The sequence below is a fragment of the Myodes glareolus genome, chromosome 18 (genome assembly GCF_982192425.1).
Source record: "Myodes glareolus chromosome 18, mMyoGla1.1, whole genome shotgun sequence".
Lineage (NCBI taxonomy): Eukaryota > Metazoa > Chordata > Mammalia > Rodentia > Cricetidae > Myodes > Myodes glareolus.
In genome coordinates this window covers 44,276,033-44,298,184 of record NC_142043.1, presented here as the reverse complement: position 1 = coordinate 44,298,184, position 22,152 = coordinate 44,276,033, and the positions used below count along the sequence as shown (strand labels likewise).

Genomic DNA, 22,152 nt, shown 5'->3' with positions numbered 1-22,152 from the left:
GGGTTGGTCCACCCACTGAGACAGTGTGCCTGATCTAATGGGAACTCAACAAAGCCAGCTAGACTGGAACAGAATCAGCATGGGATCAAACTGGACCCTCTGAATGTGACTGACAATTGGGGCAGACTGAGAAGCCAATGATAATGGCACTGGGATTTGTCTCTACTTCATGTACTGGCGTTTTGGGATCCTACAGTTTTTGGATGCATACCTTCCTAAGCCTGAATGGAGAGGGGAGGTCCTTGGACTTCCCACAGGGCAGGGTGGTACCCTGCTCTCTCTTAGGACTGGAGGGGGAGAGGGGTAGCAGGAGTGGAGGAGCTTGAGTGAATTGGGAGGAGGGGAGGAAGTGGAAATTTTGAATGGTATTATTTATAAAGCAATAAAAAATAAAAAAAGCTACCACAATTAAAGGAATGGGAAAAAAAGAGAGAGAGAATGAGCATAGGAATCAAAACCATGATAGAGATACCCACAGGAATAGCTGATCAGAGATAGTGAGAGATACTGACTCTGGACTGACAGCAAGAAAACCTGCAAAAAACCAAATTAGAACCCCTGAAAGTGATTTAGAGTCTTGCAGATTGGGCCACTGATTTGGAACCATAATTTATCCCTGGTGCTTTAACTGTCAACATACTATTTCCACTTTGGCTGGTGCTACAACAGAAAAGCAGCTACTCTTGACAGATAACCAATAGTTCTGGCATCCACAAAATCTTGGTGTACTCTAGGCAATACAGGCTTCAAGATCACACCTTCACACAATTTCACTATAGGCTTTCATTGAGGGTCACTCTTGACAAATGCCTGGGCTCAACTGCTTTTCTTAGGTAGAAGAAGAGTTACTAAAATGCCATTCTTCTACTTTTGACTCTAATGTATGAACCATGTAGCTAAAGCTGACAAGTTTTGTTACAAGCTGAATCATGGACCCTGGTATAATTACACCTTCACCAATTTTTGGTTTCTCTTTGTCTCCTATAGTAACTTTGCTTGACTCCTCAGGAATTTGCTGTGGATACTGTGCTTGCCTAAATCTCAGAGATCCATTGGCCTATAATTTACTAGAGTTGGGATTTAAGGCATGTACCACAATACCTGGCGCTAAGCTTTTCTTTAATTCTTTTTCATTAGTTGTTAACTAGGTTGACCTTGCCCTGAGGTCACCACTCCATGTATTTCATTTTCTAAAGTGTTTTTCTCCTTAAACACAGGATTTAATTCCATTTCACTTCCTGGTGCTCCTTTTTGACTTGAATTTTCTACTTCTTTCATTTTTTAAATGCTCAGTTTGGCTCTTTTCATTATAAATATTACTCAAAGTCACTACTACCAACAGCTTGACAGAGACTATTTGAATGGTTTTCTCTTTTTCCTTTCTTTTTAGAATTCCTAACTCCAAAATTTAGACTTAGAGAGACTCTTCAGAAAAGGGCAAAACCCAGATACATTCTTCATGTTATTATCACAAGAATATCCAGGGCACATACTAATGTTATTCTCCTCTGAACCCTCTCAGTGAAGTCACACACAGTTCAAATCCCACTCAGCACCACTGTCTTCTTTTCTCCTAATTGTATGCCCTAACTAGGAGCACTTAAACCTTTGAACTGCTTTTCTAATCCACAGTTGCAAAGTCCATATTTCTTCATCAGAAACATGATCTCACCTATCACAGCAAGACTGCAGTTCTTGGCATCATCTTCCATATTAGTTATTGTTCTGCTGCTGTAAAGAAATATCATGATAATTGAAATATCATAATAATTGCAACTCTAATAATGGAAATCATTTGATTTGGTGGCTTACACTCTCAGATGCTTAGTCATTTGTCGTGATGTTACCATACAGTATTGTGTTGACAGACATTCTACATACATGTTAATTCTCAGAAATAGGAAGTGAACTGAAATACTAACCAAGTTTTGTGCATATATGAGAGGTCAAGGCCTACTTCCACAGTGGCACACTTCATCCAACAATGCCATAACTACTCCACCAAAGTCACATCTGCAAATGCCTTTCCTATTAGCATTTAGTTGGCAAATACTTCAAAGTACCACAAATGATAACCTGACAATCAGATCACGTTTTGAAAGGTAGAGAATTCTCTAGACACACACACACACACACACACACACACACACACACACACACTCATATATGGATACATTTCTAGTTCTCTGTCATGCTGGTACAAATATCCATGAACATGAAAGCAATGTCACCAGCCACAAAACAACCCAGCTCTCTAATAAGAAGTTAATGTGAGCCCTATGGCTTTCTATATCATTGAAAATCTGAGTGCTGAAAAACCCTTCCTTTCTAGAACTGATTCTTTTGATTGTTTCTATGCTTGCTTGTTTGTTTGTGTTTTGAGACAGGATTTCTCCATAGCTTTGGAACCTGTCCAGGAATTAGTTCATGGAGACTAGAGTTGCCTGCCATGCTAAAAGTTTCTCCTGCCTCTGCCTCCTGAGTGCTGGGATTAAAGGTGTGTGCCACCACCACCTGACTAGAATTGATTCTTAACTGAGACTTGATTACAGTCATGATAAAATAACCAGGCCTACTTTGTAGTGTAGAAGGTGAGAAAAAAAATTAAAAGCACTGCTGGGTTTGAGAAGAGAATAGTGATTGGTTTCTTGTGGTGAAAATACAAAGAGGCATTAAAAATAATGTCACATACTAGTCCATAAGGGTACAGCCTGAAGCTGAGCCTATTCTTTCTATATTGGAGTCACTGGTAGATGTTTTGGAAACCTGATTTTTGTCAAAGAAACTAGAACCTCATACTGGAAAGTAGACAGAAACATCAACAAATGGTACTGGTCAAACTGGATGGCTGAATGTAGAAAAATCCAAATAGACTCATATTGATTAACCTGCATAAAACCTAAACCCCAATAGATCAAGTATCTCATCATAAAAACCAGATACACAGATCCTGATGGAAGAGATCATAAAGAATAGTCTTGGAAATAGTGTAGGAAAACTTACTGAACAGAACACCATTAGCACACATACTAAGATCAAGAGTTAATAAACTGGAACTTGTGACATTGAAAAGTGTCTGCACATCAACAGACACCACCATTGAGACAAAGAGGCAGCCTACAGATCACGACAAGATTTTCAATAACTACATATTCAATAGAGCGATAATATTCACAATAAATAAAAATTGAATAACTGAATATAAAAAAGCAGTAACCCACCTAAAAACGGGGCAAAACATAAACAGAGAATTTTTGAAGAAGAAACTGCAATGAATGTGAAATAAACAAATTTTCTGAAGCCCTGCATGACTGGTAGAAGCCTCAAGCAGGTTAACCCACTCTGGTGCCATCAGGCATTAGATCTGGTTTTTCAGTCCACACACCCCAACAACTACTCCATCTACAAGTTTCTGGAGCACATGGAGGAGCTGGTCCTGTAGAAGCAGGTGTCATCCGTAAATAAGGGACTTTGGTCCACCAGGAAGCTTCTAACTTGGAGGTGATGTGGGTGCATTCATCACTGCTTGATTTCTTGGGAGACTCACATAGTGGGTTTGGGTTATGGGTGGGGGTAGGACAGTGGTGCTGTCTGCAGAACAAGCATAAAGGAAGAGCCTGGTAAATCTTAGAGAGGAAGACATCAAGCGAAGAGTGGTAGCTTGTAGCCTGGAATTCACAGGGAAAGTTTCATGGCCCCGACCCAAAGCTGTCAACAATAGAATCACCCTCTCTCTGGGAAACAGCAGGTTATCTGAGATTATCCCCAGTGATGATGTGGTATTTTTTGTCCACATGAAATCAGAAACTGCCAAATGGTGATGATTCACACATTCAGTCTCAACATTCTTAAGACGGAGTCATTAGAACAGATTGTAAGTTTAAGGATACCCTGGTTTTCAATTTGAGTTCCAGGTCAATCAGAGCTGTTACACACAAAAACCTTCTCTCAAACATCAAAAAGTCAAAAAACCAAAGAGCCATCAAGCCAAAAAGAAGAAAGAGTGAGTGAGAGAGAGCGAGAGAGAGAGAGAGAGAGAGAGAGAGAGAGAGAGAGAGAGAGAGAAGAAACAGAAGCAGAAGCAGAAGCAGAAGCAGAAGCAGAAGCCTGGTAAATCTTAGAGAGGAAGACATCATGGGAAGAGTGGTAGCTGGTAGCCTGGAATTCACAGGGAAAGTTTCATGGCCTCGACCCAAAGCTGTCAACAATAGGATGACCCTTTCTCTTGGAAACAGCAGGTTGTCTGAGATTATCCCCAGTGATGATGTGTTATTTATTGTCCATATGAAAGCAGAAACTGTCAGATGGTGATGATTCACGTGTTTAATCTCAACATTCTTCAGACAGAGTCATTAGAATGGATTGTGAGTTTAAGGCTACCCTGGTTAACAATTTAAGTTCCAGGTCAACCAGAGTTGTTACACACATAAATCTTCTCTCAAAAGTCAAAAATTCCAAAAGCCAATGAGTCATAAAGCCAAAAAGTAGAGAGAAAGAGAGAGAGAGAGAGAGAGAGAGAGAGAGAGAGAGAGAGGAAGAAGAAGAAGAGACGGAGGAGGAGAAGGAGGAGGAAGAAATGGGAAAGAGAAGAGAAGAGAAGAGAAGAGAAGAGAAGCGAAGAGAAGAGAAAAGATAATTACTAATTGCATTGTAAAACTGACTGGACAGAAGAATATGTTGTGTGACACAATACAGTTTTTTAATGTGTTTAAGGCCTGAGTGGGGAGATGAAAATCTTCATATTAAATCAGAAAGCAGAAGGAGTTTGATGAAGGTTAGGCTCCTCAATCTCAATACTCTCAGTAACCCCGCTGAGGGAATACTGCTATTGTGATGGCTATTTTTGGTTGTCACCTTGATTACATTTGGAATGAACTACAATCCAAAAATGGAGGGCACACCCATAATAGATCATTTTGGATTAGTTTGTTCTGAATCTCGACGAGGGAAAGACAGTCTTTCAATGATTGAAAATTGAGGTAAAACACATGCCTTTTATCCAGTTTCTGATGCCAGAAGACACACCATTCATTTTGGCCATGCCTTTTATGGAAGACTGTGTAAATTCATTAAAGGAGACTTTTGCTCATTTCCCCTTTTCCCTTGCCTTTTTAGCAAGTCCATTCCTACACTGGAATGAGAGCCAACTTCTTTTGGATTCCAGAAGATACTGAAGACCAGCCAGAAGCTACAGCTTTTTCAGCTGAGCAACTCCTGGATTATGCAACTTTCAATTCATGGCTAGCCATTGTTGGATTAGCTGGACAGCAGCCTATAAATCCTTCCAATAAATTCCAAGAAGGAAGAAAATTGATTGGATCATCGTATAATGTATTCTGATGTTATAGAGAATTCTGTGTAATTAGTTACCAAAGTTCTGCCACATGAATTTACCCAAACAGGTCAAAACTGGTACTCTAATGCCCAATACGATAGGGACCTGTCTCACTAAATCAACCACAGTGGTTTTCTAAGCACTATCTCAGGATTTTGAGCAGTAGTGACAATTAGCTAGTGCTGCATGGAAAGCTTTGGAAGTCATGGGGTGAAACTTTATAGGAAGTACGTAACTGCTGGATAGAGAATTTCTAAGTCAATGTCACCAGCCACAAAACAAACCAGCTCTATAAGGAGCAAGATATTTCCAGCCTCATGGCTTTCTATGTCTCTTGAAAATCTGAGTGCAAAAAATTTTCCCTTCCTAGAACTGATTTTTTTATTGTTTCCTTGCTTGCTTGTTTGTGTTTTGAGACAGGGTTTCTCTGTATCTTTGGAGTCTGCCCAGGAATTAGTTCATGTAGACTAGAGTTGCTTGGACTCACAAAGTTGCTTCTGTCTCTGCCTCCTGAGTCCTGGGATTAAAGGCGTGTGCCACCACCATCTGACTCGACTTGATTCTTAACTAAGGCTTGATCACAGTCATGATAAGATAACCAGGGCTCCCTTGTGGTGTAGAAGGTGAGAAAAAAAGAAAAAACAACCAATAAAACCACTGCTGGGTTTGATAAGAGAAGATTGATTGGTTTCTTGTGGTGAAAATAGAAAAAGGCATTATAAATAATGTCAGATACTAGTCCATAAGAGGCACATCAACATTGACCACCATTCAGAAAAAAAGGCTGCCTACAGATCAGGACAACATTTTCAATAACTACATCTCCAATAGAGGGATAATAGTCTCAATACAGAAAACTCAATAAACAGAAATGAAAACAAACAGAAACCCACAAAAAAAGGAATAAAACCAAAACCAGAGAATATTCAAAGAGGAAACTGAAATGAATGTGAAACAAAGAAATTTTCTGAAGCCCTGCATGACTGATGGAGACCCAAGCAACTGATCCACTCTACTACCATCAAGGCTTAGCTTGTTGGACCCTAGAGTCCAAACAATGAGGAGGATTTACCTTGAGAGACCATCTCTCACACCACAGCTGATGTAAAATCATGAGGATTTTATTAATTCTGTCATTACAGGGTCCCTCAGCATTCGGGAAGCAGAGAGACCTCAAAAAGCTGGTACAGGCTACTTCGAAAGGAGAAGGCCACAGATCCAAGGAGGGTTGTTCTTTGACTATTATGTTTAGGCTATTTGAATGGGCTATTACCAATATTTGCCTGGAGAGCAGTTGCCAGATCAGATGAGGTAAGAGGTCATTTTGAACCTATTTCCCAGGGACTTAATCAAAACATACATGTATAGGTAATTGTTCAGGAACTGAGTCAACATCTTAAAGGTTATCTTGCCCCAATTTCTGTAGAACATATGTGCATGTATAGCTGTTAGGTCCTTGGTTCCCAGGGGAGGAGGGAAAGCACTATGGCACAGAGGCTGAGAGGGTTCAGAATTTGTCAGAAATGGCTTCAGAATTGTCTTAAAGTATTACAAGATTCAATGCTTTCAGTCCACGCACACCAACAACTACTCCACAAGCTGCTAGAGCACATTGAGAAGCTGGTTCTGCAGAAGCAGATGTCATTCTTAAATAGGACAGTTCTTTGATGTACCCAGAGCTTGTAACTTGGAGGTGCTGTGATTGCAGTAAGTACTGCCAGCTGTCCTGGGAGATTCAACTGGTGGGGTTTGGGGGAGGAGGTGAGGGTGGGACAGTGGTGCTGTCTTCACCTACAAGCCTAAATGCTGAGCCTGGCAAATCTTAGAGAGGAAGACCTTAAGGAAAGAGAGGTTGCTAGCAGCCTGGAATTCACAAGAAAACTTTCATGGTCCTCACACCAAAGCCCTGTCAAAAATAGGATCACACTTTCTGTGTAATATCTGAGATGAACCCCAGGGCTGATCAGGTATTTATCATCCATAAGAAACCAGAAACTGTCAAATGGTGGTGATTCACACCTTTAATCCTAACATCCTTCAGGCACAATCATTCAGGTCTGACTGTGAGTTCAAGGCTAACCTGGTTTATACATTGAGTTCCTGGACAACCAGAGCCGTTACACACATAAACCCTATTTCAAAAGATAAAATGACAAAAAAGCCCTAGAGCCTAAAACCTAAAGAGCCAAAAATAAAAGTAATGGAAGAAAGTAATGAAAAGAAAAGATAAAGCCCAATGCCTAATTGCACTGTAAACCTGACTGGGCAGAAGAATATGCTGTGTGACACACTGCAGTTTTCTAAAGGGTTGAGTGATCAAATGAACCACTAACACTTTCAAATTAAATCAGAAAGCACAGACAGCAAATGATGAAAGCTAGGCTCCTTAATCTCAAGTTCAATTAAGGAAGGAATTCTGTCATTGTGAGAGTTATTTTTGGTTGCCAACATGACTACATCTGGAATCAACTACATCTGGAATCCAAAAATGAAGGGCTCACCTGTAAGAGATTATTTTTGATTGATTTATTTTGAATCTCAACGAGGGAACGACACTTCTTTGAAGAGTGGATTTGGTGGGAAGACACACACCTTTAATCCGGTTCATGATGCCAGAAGACACACCCTTAATTTCAGCCACGCCTTCTGCTGGAAGAGTATATAAGGACTTAAGAGGAGGCTTTTGCTCATTTCTCTGTTGCCCTTGCCTTGTTAGCAAATCCATTCCTTTATTGGAATAAGAGCCAATTTCTTTGGGATTCGAGCAGATACTGAAGACCAGACAAGTGATAGACCATTGTGAACTGAGCAACTCCTGGAATTTTGAAGTTTCCATTCTTAGCCGGCTTTTGCTGGATTAGCTGGACAGCAGCCTGTAAGTCATTCTAATAAATTCCAAGGGGGAGAGAGATTGATTGTACCATTGCATCAGGTGCTCTATTGTTCAGAGAACTCTGACTATTAAGTCATCAAGGATCTACCACAAGAAATTAAACAAATGGGTACAAAACTAAATGCCCTAAACTGTAGAGACCTGTCTCATTAAAACTATCACAGTGGTTTTCTTAGCATGATCTCAGGATTTTGAGAACTTAGTGAAAATTAGCTAGTGCTGCTTGGAAAGCTTTGGAAGTCATAGGGGTGAGATTTATAGGAAGTGAGTCACTAGTGGATAGAGATTTTTAATGCAATGTCACCAGCCACATAACAACTCAGTTCTATAATAACAAGATATTTACAGTCCCATGGTTTTCTATGTCTGTTGAAAATCTGAGGAGTGAAAAACCCTTCCTTCCTAGAACTGATTCTTTTGGTTGTTTCTTTGCTTGCTTGTTTGTGTTTTGAGACAGGATTTCTCTGTAGCTTGGGTTCCTCTCTAGGAATTAGTTCATGTAGACTAGAGTTGCCTGGACTCACAAAGTTCCTCCTGCCTCTGCCTCCTGAGTGTTGGGATTAAGTCGTGTGCCACCACCTGATTAGATTTCATTTTTTTTTTACTGTACTGTTTTTTCTTTTTTCTTTTAAGTTTATTAAATTATAAAAGTTTCCATTTCCGCCCCTCCTCCCAACACCCTCCCACTTCCCCCACTCCCTCTACTCCTCCCTCTCCATCCCTAAGAGTAGTCAGGGTTTCCTGCCCTGTGGGAAGTTCAAGTTCCTCCCCCCCCCCCCTCCCTCCAGGTCCAGGAAGGTGAGTATCCAAACAGACTGCATCCCAAAAATCCAGTATATGCAGACGAAACAAGTCCCAGTGTCTTTGGTCAATGGCTTTTCAGAAAGACTCTGGAGACTTGATCACAGTCATGATAAAAATAACCAGTGCTCTGTTATTGTGTAGAAGCAGAGAAAAAAAAGAAAAAAAAACAGTAAAACAACTGCTGGTTTTGACACAACATGATTGAATGATTGATTGTGGTAAAATTATAAAGACGCATTCTAAATAATGTCAGATATGGTTCCATAAAGGTCACATCCTGAAGCTGCGCCTTTTCTTTGTACATTGGAGCCAACGTTAAATGCTTAAATAGGAATTGAAATGTAACAATGTTCCTGATGAATTTGGAGGTCTCTAATCTATGGGATGTCAACATAGATGTTCATTCCCAGTTGGTTGGTTAAGCTGTCTGGTATTTTTTTTTGGTGTTTCATATTTATATTTATAAATTGGGGTTTGTTTCTAGGGTTCATTTGTCAATCTATTGCCCCTTTCTTAACTAATTATTATCTAATTCTCTATTTTGAAAATTAAATCCTGTCTTTACCTTTTGATTATTTTGTCTAATACTTAAAAAATATTTAAGAATAAACCACACATAACTAATTTAATTATAACTTTCCGTGCATTACTCTACTGTGTTTTGACCATATTTCCTGAACTATTTCCTTCCCATTTATCTTCGTGACGGATCCTATGACTTTTACAAAAGCTCAGTCCACCTCCTTCATCATGATCCAAACAACACAAAATATTTCTAATTTCTGTATGTGGACCTGCTCTCTTTCATGCAAAATTATATCTAGTTGTACCTCCATTTCTTATAAAACAATGGTTCACTAGTCACTGTGCTTAGTGTGGTACCATCCCCACAGTCTCCTTACATACTATGCTAATGTTTGATATGTTTAATTTGAATTCTCCCCTGGGTTCACAGTGAGGCCGTTTTGATTGTGAATGAATAGGTCTTTAGTGGGATGCTGAGATGGATGTGATGTACCAAGGACTCTCATTATTAATTTTCTCAAGAAGTCAATGAGGTAAAGGAGTTTAAGCTTTACTTACTGTGCTCATTTGATTGTGGGCACAGGGTAATCCTGCCATATGCATCACTGTAGATGCATTCCTTTGCATCCTCTTATCTAAAGTATTTTCTCTCACTATGGTGTTTGTCATAGTTAGGATTTCTACTGCTTTAGCACAACACCATGACCAACATGAATGATGGGGAAGAAAGAGTTTATTCATATTGCACTTCTAAGACTGCTGTTCATCTCTGATGAACCGTAGGACAAGAACTCAATAGAACAGGATCTTTGAGGCAGGAGATTATGAGGAAGCCATAGAAGGGTGCTCTTGCTAACTTGTTCAGTCTGCTTTAGTATAGAACCCAGGACAACCAGACCAAGAAAAGTACCATTTAAATGTACTGGATCCTCCCACATTAATCACTAATTGAGAAAATGCCAAACAGCTGTACCTAATAGAGGGATTTCATCATCTGTGTTCCCTTCCTCTCTGATGACTCTAGCTTATGTCAATTGTTTATTCTTATGTTCTGAGAGATTTGGGGAATTCCAGATGCCTGGAATATGTCTGTCCTGGAGTCATTTTTCTCAATAGCCATATTTGCTATGTATGTCTCTGTAGGGAGCCACCTGGAGGCACAGGTGGTTCTGCAGTTTGGAGGTATACAAGTCCATACCTGGCTTAGCCACGTGGGGCTGAGAACCGTTGCCTGCACATGCGCAGACCAGCAAATGGTATTAACCAATCAGGACAGCATTCAAGCCTCTCCACTGTTTAAAAGCAGCTGCCTCTGGGCTCTGCTTCCTCTCTGGCTTCCTCTCTCTAGGTTCTCTAGGTTCTCTCTGGCTTCCTCTCTCTAGGTTCTCTAGGTTCTCTCTGGCTTCCTCTCTCTAGGCTCTCTCATCGCTCTCTCTGGCTTCCTGCTCTCTCTCTTCCTCTCTCCCTTGCTCTCCCTCTCTCTGTCTTTTCTCTCTCTTCCCTTCCCCCAATTTTCCTCAACCGAGTGGCTCCGAATAAAGACGTGATAAGGGAAGGAATCTCGATTTTCGTGGCCGTTCATTCCTGCTGGTCAGGAAGCATGCCGCATGTCTCATGTGTTTAAGTATTTTTCTTTTATCCTATTTCAATGTTCACACAAGTCTAGGATTTCCTTTCATTTCAAATATCCTAGGTTTTAATATTTGAAGTATCAGAAGAGATTCTCTGAATTTTAATTTTGCTAGAAAATTATCTTTTTTTACCTATAATTTAATTTGTATCTCTTATCACATGATAAGAATGGCCAAAGATTTTCATTTTGGTTCATTGTTGAAAATAACCAAATCATTATTTCTCTGATGTAAGTATTTGTATTTGCATGGACACATCAGTGATTCCCTCTTAGATCTTACTGTGATTCCTTTTGTACTGCTTTGAGGTTGGGTTCTTCTAGTATTTCTATGTCCTTGAAGTACATCATTAGGTTTCTTGGGGATATCTAAGATTTGATGACCATGAATTCATAGTGCTAGACCTGTGTCTTAATGTTGCTTAAATTTTTGTTTTCAGCATTGCCTGCCAACAAGAAAAGTAAGTGGATAGAGACAACATATCATGGCCAGCCCATGTGACGAGGACATGCTTGACAAAGATTTCAGGATCTTAACACCTCTAGCTGTAGGTTCTTTCGGGGAGGTGAAGCTTGCCTGCCACATTCCCACAAAAACACAGGTTGCTGTCAAGATCCTTAGGAAAAAAAGCAATGATCTGGATGAGATCAACTCAGAAGTAAAGATCCTTCAGTCTTTGGAACACAGTAACATCATTCGCTTTTTTCACGTTATTGACATGTGGTCAAAGACTTATATAGTCATGGAGTATGTAGCAGGAAAAGATTTGCAGATGTTCCTCTGTGAGGTTGGATATCTAAAGGAACAGGATGCTAAACCCATATTCCAACAGGTTGTATCAGCGGTGCACTTTCTCCATCAAAGATGCATTGCACATCGCGATATTAAATTGGAGAATATCCTTATTGATAGAGATGGCAACGTCAAGCTTTGTGATTTTGGTATGCCCATTCAGCTCGCAGAGGGGCAGATGTTGATGAAAGTCTGTGGTTCCTTGCTCTATATGGCTCCAGAAATGTTGGCAAGGAAACCTTATGATGGGCTGGCTGTTGACATGTGGAGCTTGGGAGTCCTCCTATATGTACTGGTCACAGGACAATTTCCATACACAGAAGACACAATACATGGTATGCACAGTCTCATCGTCAGCACAATGTATCCCATCCCCTTCAACTTGTCCAAACCCTGTTTCACCATCATTACACAATTACTCATGGTCCCCACCAACAGGAGAATAACAATATGTCAACTTCTGCAAAGCCCATGGCTGGGTCCCATTAAAAAACAAACAGCACCTACAACTAAAGAAATCCTTCCAAGGCTTGTAGAGATTATGTGCACCATGGGTTTTAACTTGGAAGAGATTTTGTCATCCCTAAGATACAGGCAACCAAATAAAGTAACAGCAACTTTTGATATTCTAAAATGCAAATTGAGCTGTGAGGACAGTTATCAGCAAACTGAGTATCCCTGTTTAAAGAGCAGTCATGTAGGTGCTCAACACCCTCTATTCTCTTTGAAGAGAAGAGCCAGTGAACCAGCCCTTTCTGAAATTAGAGAAGCTGGGAAGAGACAATCTAAAGAAAAGTGTGTAGTACAAAGACACAAGAGATGTCAAAGTCTTTTCAAGCTCAATAAATATTCCTGCCTGGAGCTGAAACTCTGTTCAGAAGACACAGTCCCAAAAGAAGATGTCTTGATGGCTAATGTTATCAAGCATGCTACAGGGGACATTGGAGACAACATGAATTCTGTGGACAGCTTGTCTTGTGATCTCTCCTTATTTGAATCAGTCTTGGATGGAAGACCCACATTGTTTCTGAACATTGACTTCCCAACAGAGGAACCGTCCATGGAACCCAATATGCGCAATGACCAGCCTCAGATTAGATCCACAACCTCTACATCCAGACCATTCAAGGGCTGGAAACGGATGAGAAGTGAATTTCCCATGTACTTGGTGCACTGTTGATCTGTGTCATGCCCATTCCAGAGTGAATTCTGAATCTTTTTGTATGATCCAAAGAAAAGATGTGCTGGTGTAATTGGTGAAGTGCCCAATTGCTATTGCCACCAAGATGTTCCCTTTCATTGTTTTTTTAACTCTGTTAGATTAATAAATATTTTTTTCTAAATGAGAAAAGTACAATCTCATAAGGCACCTGTTATGCATCTCCCCCTTGAAGTCAAAACCACACACAAACACACAGAGATAAGCATGAACTCACACAACTGGGTTCAGGGCCTGCAAGTTATATAAACTCCAAGCCCTCCACATAGCATTGGTTCATGACTTACTTAGTGTCATATTGTGTATAGATAAAGTCTCACATATACATATATGTATATATTTCAGGTCTTCCTTGCTATTCCCTGCCCTTCCAACAAAGCAACAGCTCCTTTCTCACATTTACACATCAGGGTCTACTATATAGCTCACCTCTATCAATTTGAAGCCCACTTATATAAACCAAATTCATTATTAAACCTTACTATGTAACCCCCTGACTGATTATCATGATCACGATATTCACAAAAGGTAAGTGTCTCTCTCTGTTATAGTTCTCTGCTTTTCATCTCACCCATACATAGGGATGGATAAGTATTATATACTGCACAGAATTCCCTACACTACATTCAAATAACTACAAGCACTTGATAGGGTAGGTCGCAATTCCTACTGTGTATTCCCTTCAAACCATCTCTGGTTCTCTCATACAGAATGGGTTTACATCCTGCTAGGTACAAAATTTCCTATAAGAAAAATACACATAAACTGGTGTTCATGAGCACACAGCATGCTGTTGGAGTTTCTATTGCTGTGGAGTACACATTGACCACTTACAAAGGAATATATTTAGCTAGATCTCTAACTATATCTTTAGAGGTTTAATCATCCTGCCCAGTCATGGTGGCATTTAAGAAGACACGGTGCTGAAGAAGAGCTGAGTGTGGATGAGGATGTAAAATTTCATCTTACAGATAATAAGAAGTGGTGTAGTACACTGCACATGGCTTGAGTCCATATGTCACCTCAATGCTCACCTCCATAGTGACACACGTCCTAAAACAAGGGCATGATTCTCCAACGAGCCACAATTTTTAGTAATACCACTCCCTGGGATTTTATGGAGGTTGGTTACATTCAAACTACTACCTTTCATCCCTGTACCCTATAAATTTGTAGCAATATGATAATGCAAATTTCTTTTTATGCAGCTTCAAATTCGCCCATAGTCTACCACAGTCTCAACAATGTTTTGAACTCAAAGTTGAACATCTCCTCTTAATCATAATCTGCTATGAAATTAAAAATCAAAAGCCATTTGCAACACTTTCAACCTATAATGGTTGAAGATATGCACTACTTTCAAAAATGTAGGGAAGAGAACACAGTGAGAAGACACTAGGCCAAAGCAAAGTTAGACCATAAACACCAGTGCTTACTCCAAACTCTGTATCTTGTAAGTCTGATGCCAAAATGCTCTTCAAATATCCAAGTCCTTTCAGCTTCATTGCCTACAACATACTTTCTTTTTTTCATTTTAATCATTTTTATAATACGATCTTTTTCATTTCACATAGCTATGCCAGTTCCCACTCCCTTCCCATTTCCTGCCCCAACAAATCTCAATCCCTCCATCTCCCCATCTAAGTAATAATATACACACAGGGGAAAACATATAGATCCTCCTGAAAATTGAAAGCAGACAAGGTTGCCAGGCAAAAGTTGGTAGCATGGGCATAATTGTGTCTTAGGGGAAGAGGAGAGGGAAAGAGAGTAGGGAGAAGTGGAGGATTCGGGAGAGCTTGGGTGAGTGGGATGGTTGAAATGGAGGAAGGATGGATATGGGAGCAGGGAAGAAAACATCTTAATTAAGGGAGCCAATTCGTGGTTGGCAAGAGGCTTGGCTATAGAGGGCTTCCCAGGCTTCCAAGGGGATATCTGTAGCTGGGACCCTGGGCAGTGGAGGAGAAGGTGCCTGAACTGGCCTTGTCCCATAGTCACACTGATGACTATCCTGAATTTCATTACAGAACCTTCTTCAGGCGACAGATGGAGATGGAGACAGAGACCAAATTGGAGCACTGGACTGAGCTCCCAAGGTCCAGTTGAAGAGCAAAAAGAGGGAGAATATGAGCAAGAAAATCAGGAATACGAGGGATTGGTCCACCCACTGAGACAGTGTGCCTGATCTAATGGGAGCTCAGCAAAGCCAACTGGACTGGGACTGAATGAGCATGGGATCAAACTGGACCCTCTGAATGTGGCTGACAATTGGGGTAGACTGAGAAGCCAATGATAATGGCACTGGGATTTGTCTCTACTTCATGTACTGGCTTTTTGGGATCCTAGTCTATTTGGATGCACACCTTTCTAAGAGTGGATGGAGAGAGGAGGACCTTGGACTTCCCACAACATGGGATGGTACCCTGTCCTCTCTTAGGACTGGAGGGGGAGAGAGGTAGTTAGAGAAGGGGAGCATGAGTGAAATAGGAGTAGGGGAGAAAGTGGACATTTTGAAATTTATTATTTATAAAGCAATAAAAAAGTTACCACAATTAAAGGAATGGAAAATGAGAGAGAGAATGAGAATAGGGATCAAAACCATGATAGTGATACCCACAGGAATAGCTGATCTGAGATAGTGAGAGCTCACTGACTCTGGACTGACAGTAAGGGAACCTGCAAAAACACCAAATTAGAACCCCTGAATGTGATGGAAAGTCATGAGGATTGGGCCACTGATTATGGAACCAAAATTTATCCCTAGTGCTTTAACTTTTAACATACTATTTTCACTTTGGCTGGTGCTACACCAGAGAAGCAGCTACCCTTGGCAGGTGACCAACTGTTCTGGCATCCACAAAATCTTGGTGTACTCTAGGAAAGACAGGCTCCAAGTATTGCTCCACCTTCACACAATTGCACTATAGGCTTCCATTGTGGGTCACTCTTGACAAATGCCTGGCCTCATCTGCTTGCCGTAGGTGGAAGTAGAGATACTAAAATGCCATTGTTCTACTTTTGACTCTAATGCCAGAACCATGTAGCTAAGGCTGACAGGTTCTGTTACTAGCTGGATCATGGTCCCTGGTATAATTACACCTTCACCAATTTTCAGATTCTCTTTGTATCCTACACTAACTTTGCTTGACTCCTCAGAAATTTGCTGTGAATACTGTGCTTGCCTAAATCTCAGAGATCCACTGGCCTATACCTTACTAGGGTTGGTATTAAAGGCAAGTACCAGAATACCTGTCTCTAAGCTTTGCTTTAATTCTTTTTCACTAGTTGTTAACTTAATTAGGTTGATCTTTTTCTGAGGTCACCACTGCCTTTATTTCATTTCCTAATGTGTTTTTCTCCTTAAACACAGGATTTAATTCCATTCCTCATCCTGGTGCTCATTTTTGACTTGAATTTTCTACATCTTTCATTTTTTTAAATGCTCAGTTTGCTACTTTTCATCATAAATACTACTTAAAGTCACTACAAACAACAGCTTAACAGAGATCATACTAGTGGTTTTCTTTTTCTTTCTTTTTTTTTAAGATTTCCTCTGCCATAAGGATCAATTCCAAGCCCCACAATTTAGAAAGCAGACTCTTCAGAAAAGGGCAAAACCCAGATACATTCTTCATGAAAATATCACAAGAATCTCCAGGACAGATACTAATGTTATTCTCCTCTGAAATCTCTCAGTGAAGTCACACACAGTTTAAATCCCACCCAGCACCTCTGTTTTCTTTTTTCCTAATTGTATGCCCTAACTAGGAGCACTTAAACCTTTGAACTGCTTTTCTAATCCACAGTAGCAAAGTCCATATTCCTTCATCAGAAACATGATCTCACCTATCACAGCAAGACTCCAGTTCTTGGCATCATCTTCCATAATAGTTATGGTTCTGTTACTGTAAAGAAATATCATGATAATTGAAATATCATAATAATTGCAACTCTAATAAAGGAAATCATTTGATTTGGTGGCTTACACTCTCAGATGCTTAGTCCTTTGTCATGATGTTGCAACATTGTCGTGTGTAGACAGACATTCTACATACATGTTAATTCTCGGTAATAGGAAGTGAAGTGAAACACTAATCATAGTTTTTGCATATATCAGAGGTCAAGGCCTGCTTCCACAGTGGCACACTTCCTTCAACAAGGCCATACCTACTCCACCAAAGCCACATCTGTAAATGCCTTTCCTTTTAGTGTATAGGAGGCAAAAACGTCAAAATACCCCGAATGATATCCTGACAAACAGACCGGGTCTTGGAAGGTAGGGAACTTCATAGACACACACACAACACACACACACACACACACACACACACACACACACACACACTGACTCATATTTGGAGACATTTTTAGTTCTCTGGCATGTTGGTACAAATATCCATGAACATGTAAGCAATGTCACCAGCCACAAAACAACCAAGCTCTGTAATAACAAGATACTTTGAGCTCCGTGGCTCTCTATGTCATTGAAAATCTGAGTGCTGCAAAACCCTTCCTTTCTAGAACTGATTCTTTTGATTGTTTCCATGCTTGCTTGTTTGCGTTTTGAGACAGGATTTCTCCTTAGCTTTGGACCCTGTCCCGGAGTTAGTTCTTGGAGAATAGATTTGCCTGGCACTAACAAAGTTCCTCCTGCCTCTGCCACCTGAGTGCTGGGATTAAAGGCATGTGCCACCACCACCTGACTAGAATTGATTCTTAACTGAGGCTTGATGACAGTCATGATACAATAACCAGGACTCCTTTGTGGTGTAAAAGGTGAGAAAAAAGAAAAAACCAATAATACCTGATAGAAGAGAACATAAAGAATAGCCTCGAACTCATTGGTGCAGGAAAACTTAATAAATAGAACACCATTAGCACACATACTAAGAACAACAGTTAATAAACTGGAACTTGTGACATTGAAAAGTGTCTGCACATCAACAGACACCACCATTCAGAGAAAGAGGCAGCCTACAGATCAAGACAAGATTTTCAATAACTACATATACAATAGAGGGATAATATTCACAATAAAACTGAATAACTGTATATAAAAAACCAGTAACCCACTTAAAAATGGGACAAAACATAAACAGAGGATTTTTAAAGAGGAAACTGAAATGAATGTGAAATAAAGAAATGTTCTGAAGCCCTGCATGACTGGTGGAAGACACAAAAAGGCTGACCCACACTGGTGTCATCAGCGCTTAGATACAATGCTTTCAGTTCAAACACCCCAAAAACTACTTGACAAGCTACCTGAGTACTTGAAAAAGCGGGCTCTGCAGAAGTAGATGTCATCTCTAAATATGACAGGTCTTTGATGTACCTGGAGCTTGGAACTTGGGGGTGCTGTGATTGCAGTCAGCACTGCCTGCCTTCCCGGGAGTCTGACCTGGTGAGGTTTGGGTTGGGGGTGAGGGTGGGACAGTCATGCTGTCTCCACCTACAAGCTGGAAGGTAGATCCTGGCAAACCTTAGAGAGTAAGACCTCAAGGAAAGAGAATTGGCTGTCAGCCTGGAATTCACAAGGAAACTTTCCAGGTCCTCACTGTAAAGCCCTTTCAAAAATAGGATCACACTTTCTCTGTGATATCTGAGATGAACCCCAGTGCTGATCTTGCATTTATTATCCATAAGAAATGAGAAACTGTCAAATGGTAATTATTCGCACCTTTAATCCCAACATCCTGCAGGCAAAATCATCCAGATCTGCCTGTGAGTTCAAGGATAACCTGGTTTACAAATCAAGTTCCAGGAAACTACAACCGTTACACACATAAACCCTATTTCAAAATATAAAAAGGAAAAAAAGTCATAGAGCCTAAAACCCAAAGAGCCAAACAAAAAAAAAGAAAGAAAGGAAAGAAAGTAATTAAAGTCCAATGACTAATTGCATTATAAACCTGACTGTACAGAAGAATATGCTGTGTGACACAGTGCAGTTTTCTAAAGGCTAGAGTGGGGAGAGGAATCACTATCATTTTCAAATTAAATCAGAAATCAGAGACAGAAAACGATGAAGGTGAGGCTCCTTAATCTCAAGGTCAATTAAATGGAGGGAATTCTGCCATTGTGAGAGTTATTTTTGGTTGCCCAAATGACTACATCTGGAATAAACTACAATTCAAAAATGGAGGGCATACCTGTAATATATCACTTTTGATTAGTTTGTTCTCAATCTCAAGGTGGAAAAAACGATCATTTAATGAGTGGATTTGGTGAGAAGATACACGCCTTTAATCCAGGTCATGACGTCAGAAGACACACCTTTAATTTCGGTCATGCCTTCTGCTGGAAGAATATATAAGGACATAACAGGAGGCTTTTGTTCAATTCTCCCTTGGCTTGACTTGTTAGCATCTCCGTTCCTTCATTGGAATAAGAGCCAACGTTTTGGGATTCCAGCAGATACTGAAGACCAGACAAGAGATACAGCATTGTGGACTGAAAAACTGGGTTTTTTGAAATTTCAGTTCATAGCCAGCCATTGTTGGACTAGTTGGCCAGCAACCTGTAAGTCATTCCAATAAATGCCAAGGGGGAGAGACACTGATTGTACTGTTGCATAAGGTGTTCTGTTGTTTAGAGCACTCTGATTAATAATTCACCAAGGCTCTACCACATGAAATTACCCAAATGGGCCCAAAACTGGTGCTCAAATGCCCAATAAGGACCTGTTTCATTCAAACTACCATAGTGGTTTTCTTAGCAAGATCTCAGGATTTTGAGCAGTTGGAGAAAATTAGCTAGTGCTCTTTGGAAAGCTTTGGAAGTCATAGGAGTGAAATTTATAGGAAGTAAGTCACTGGTATTTGAGAATTTATAATGCAATGTCACCAGCCACAAAACAACCCAGCTCTAAAATAACAAGATAATTTCAGCCACATGACATTCTATGTCGTTGAAAATCTGAGTGCTGAAAAACCCTTCCTCCTCTCTAGAACTGATTCTTTCAATCGTTTCATTGCTTGCTTGTTTGTGTTTAGAGAATTTTTCCTCCATAGCTTTGGAGTCTGTCCAGGAATTAGTTCTTGTTGACTAGAGTTGCCTGGCACTAACGAAGTTCATCCTGCTTCTGTCTCATGAGTGCTGGGATTAAAGGCGTGTGCCAACACCACCTGACTAGATTGATTCTTAACTGAGGCTTGATCACAGGCATGATGAAAATAACCAGGACTCTTTGTTGTGTAGAAGGTAAGAAAAAAAACCAATAAAAACACTGTCGATTTTGAGAAGACAAGATTGAATGGTTGCTTGTGGTGAAATTACAAAGAAGCATTATAAGTAAGGTCAGATACAAGTTCATAAGGGAAACAGCCTGCAGTTGTTTCTTTTCTTTGTACAATGGTTTCACCATCAGATGCTTACACAGCAATTGGATTGTATCAGTGGTCCTGATTGATTTCGAGTTCTCTAATCTACAGGACCTCAACATAGAGATGTTTATTGCCAGTTTGTTGGTTTAGCTTTCTGGGATTTTTGTTTGGTGTTTCATATTTTTTATATATAATTTTTGGTTTCTTTCTATGGTTAATTTGTGAATCTATTGTTCCTTTCTTAACTGATTATTATCTACATTTCAATTTTGAAAATTAAATCCCGTATTTCCCTTTTGATTATTTTGTCCTATATTAAAATACGTTAATGGAATACAACACATAACAAACTTAATCATAACTTTCCATGCATGCCTATACTATGCTTTGGCCATATTTTCTGAACTTTTTTAACTCCCTCCTGTTTATCTTTGTGCCTGATCCTATGACTTTTACAAAACTTAGCCTGCTCCTTTCTCATAACACAAACAACACAAAATGTGTCTAATTTCTGTATGTAGACCTCCTTTGTTTCTTGCAAAATTATATCTAATTTTACTTCCATTCATTATAAAACAATGGTTCACTAGTCACTGTGCTTAATGTGGTACTGTCCCAACAGTCTCCTTAAATGTTATGCTAAGGTTCGATTTGTTTAATTTGAATTCTCCTGTTCCAGAGTGAGGCCATTTTGATTGTGAAAATGAGGCCATTTTGATTGTGAATGTAAAGGTGTTTAGTGTGATGCTGAGATGGATGTGACGTACCACGGACTCCCATTATTATTTTTCTCAATAAGTTAATGAGGTAAAGGCACTCATACTTTATTTACTGTGTTCATTTGATTGTGGGCTCAGGGTAATCCTGCCACAGGTATCAGTATAGAGGCAATCCTTTGCATCCTCTCTCATAAAGTGTTTTCTCTCACTAAGGTGTTTGTCATAGTTAGGCTTTCTACTGCTTTAGCACAACACCATGACCAACATGAATGATGGGGAAGAAAGAGTTTATTCATATTATTCTTCCAAGAATGCTGTTCATCTCTGACATATCTTAGGGCAGCAACTCAACACAACAGGATTTTTGAGGCAGGAGATTATGTGGAAGCCATAGAAGGGTGCTCTTACTCGCTTGCTCAGTCTGCTTTAGTATAGAACCCAGAACAACCAGTCCAAGGATAGAACCATTTAAATGGGCTGGACCCTCCCGCATTAATCACTAATTGAGATGATGCCTAACAGCAGTAGAAGGATTTCTTCAACTGAGTTCCCTTCCTCTCAGGCTCTAGCTTACGTCAATTGTTTAGTCTTAAGTCTTGAGAGATATGGGGAATCCAAGATGCCTGGAATCTGTATGTCCTGAAGTCATTTTTTTCAGTAGCCACACATGCTATATATGTTTCATGTGTTTAAATGTTTTTCTTTTATCTTATTTCAATGTTCACACAAGTCTAGAAATTCCTTTCATTCTTTCAAATTTCCTAGATTTTAATACTTGAAACATTCAGAATAGATTCTCTGGATTATAATTTGGTTAGAACATTACCTCTTTTTACCTATAATTTAATTTGTATCTCTTATCACCTGATAAGATTGGCTAAAGATTTTCATTTTGGTTCATTGTTGAAAATA

The 22,152-nt window shown here is 39.8% G+C and overlaps 1 protein-coding gene and 1 pseudogene across 1 annotated transcript; one reads left to right on the top strand and one right to left on the bottom strand.

Moving 5' to 3' along the window:
• LOC148119134 (uncharacterized) overlaps nucleotides 1-22,152 on the bottom strand; it is a 79,256-nt pseudogene that overhangs the window by 43,452 nt on the left and 13,652 nt on the right.
• Nucleotides 11,673-13,186, top strand: LOC148119135 (sperm motility kinase-like). Its single transcript, XM_087897868.1, is given in 2 exon segments — nucleotides 11,673-13,128; nucleotides 13,131-13,186. Coding segments are annotated over 2 exon segments (1,512 nt in total).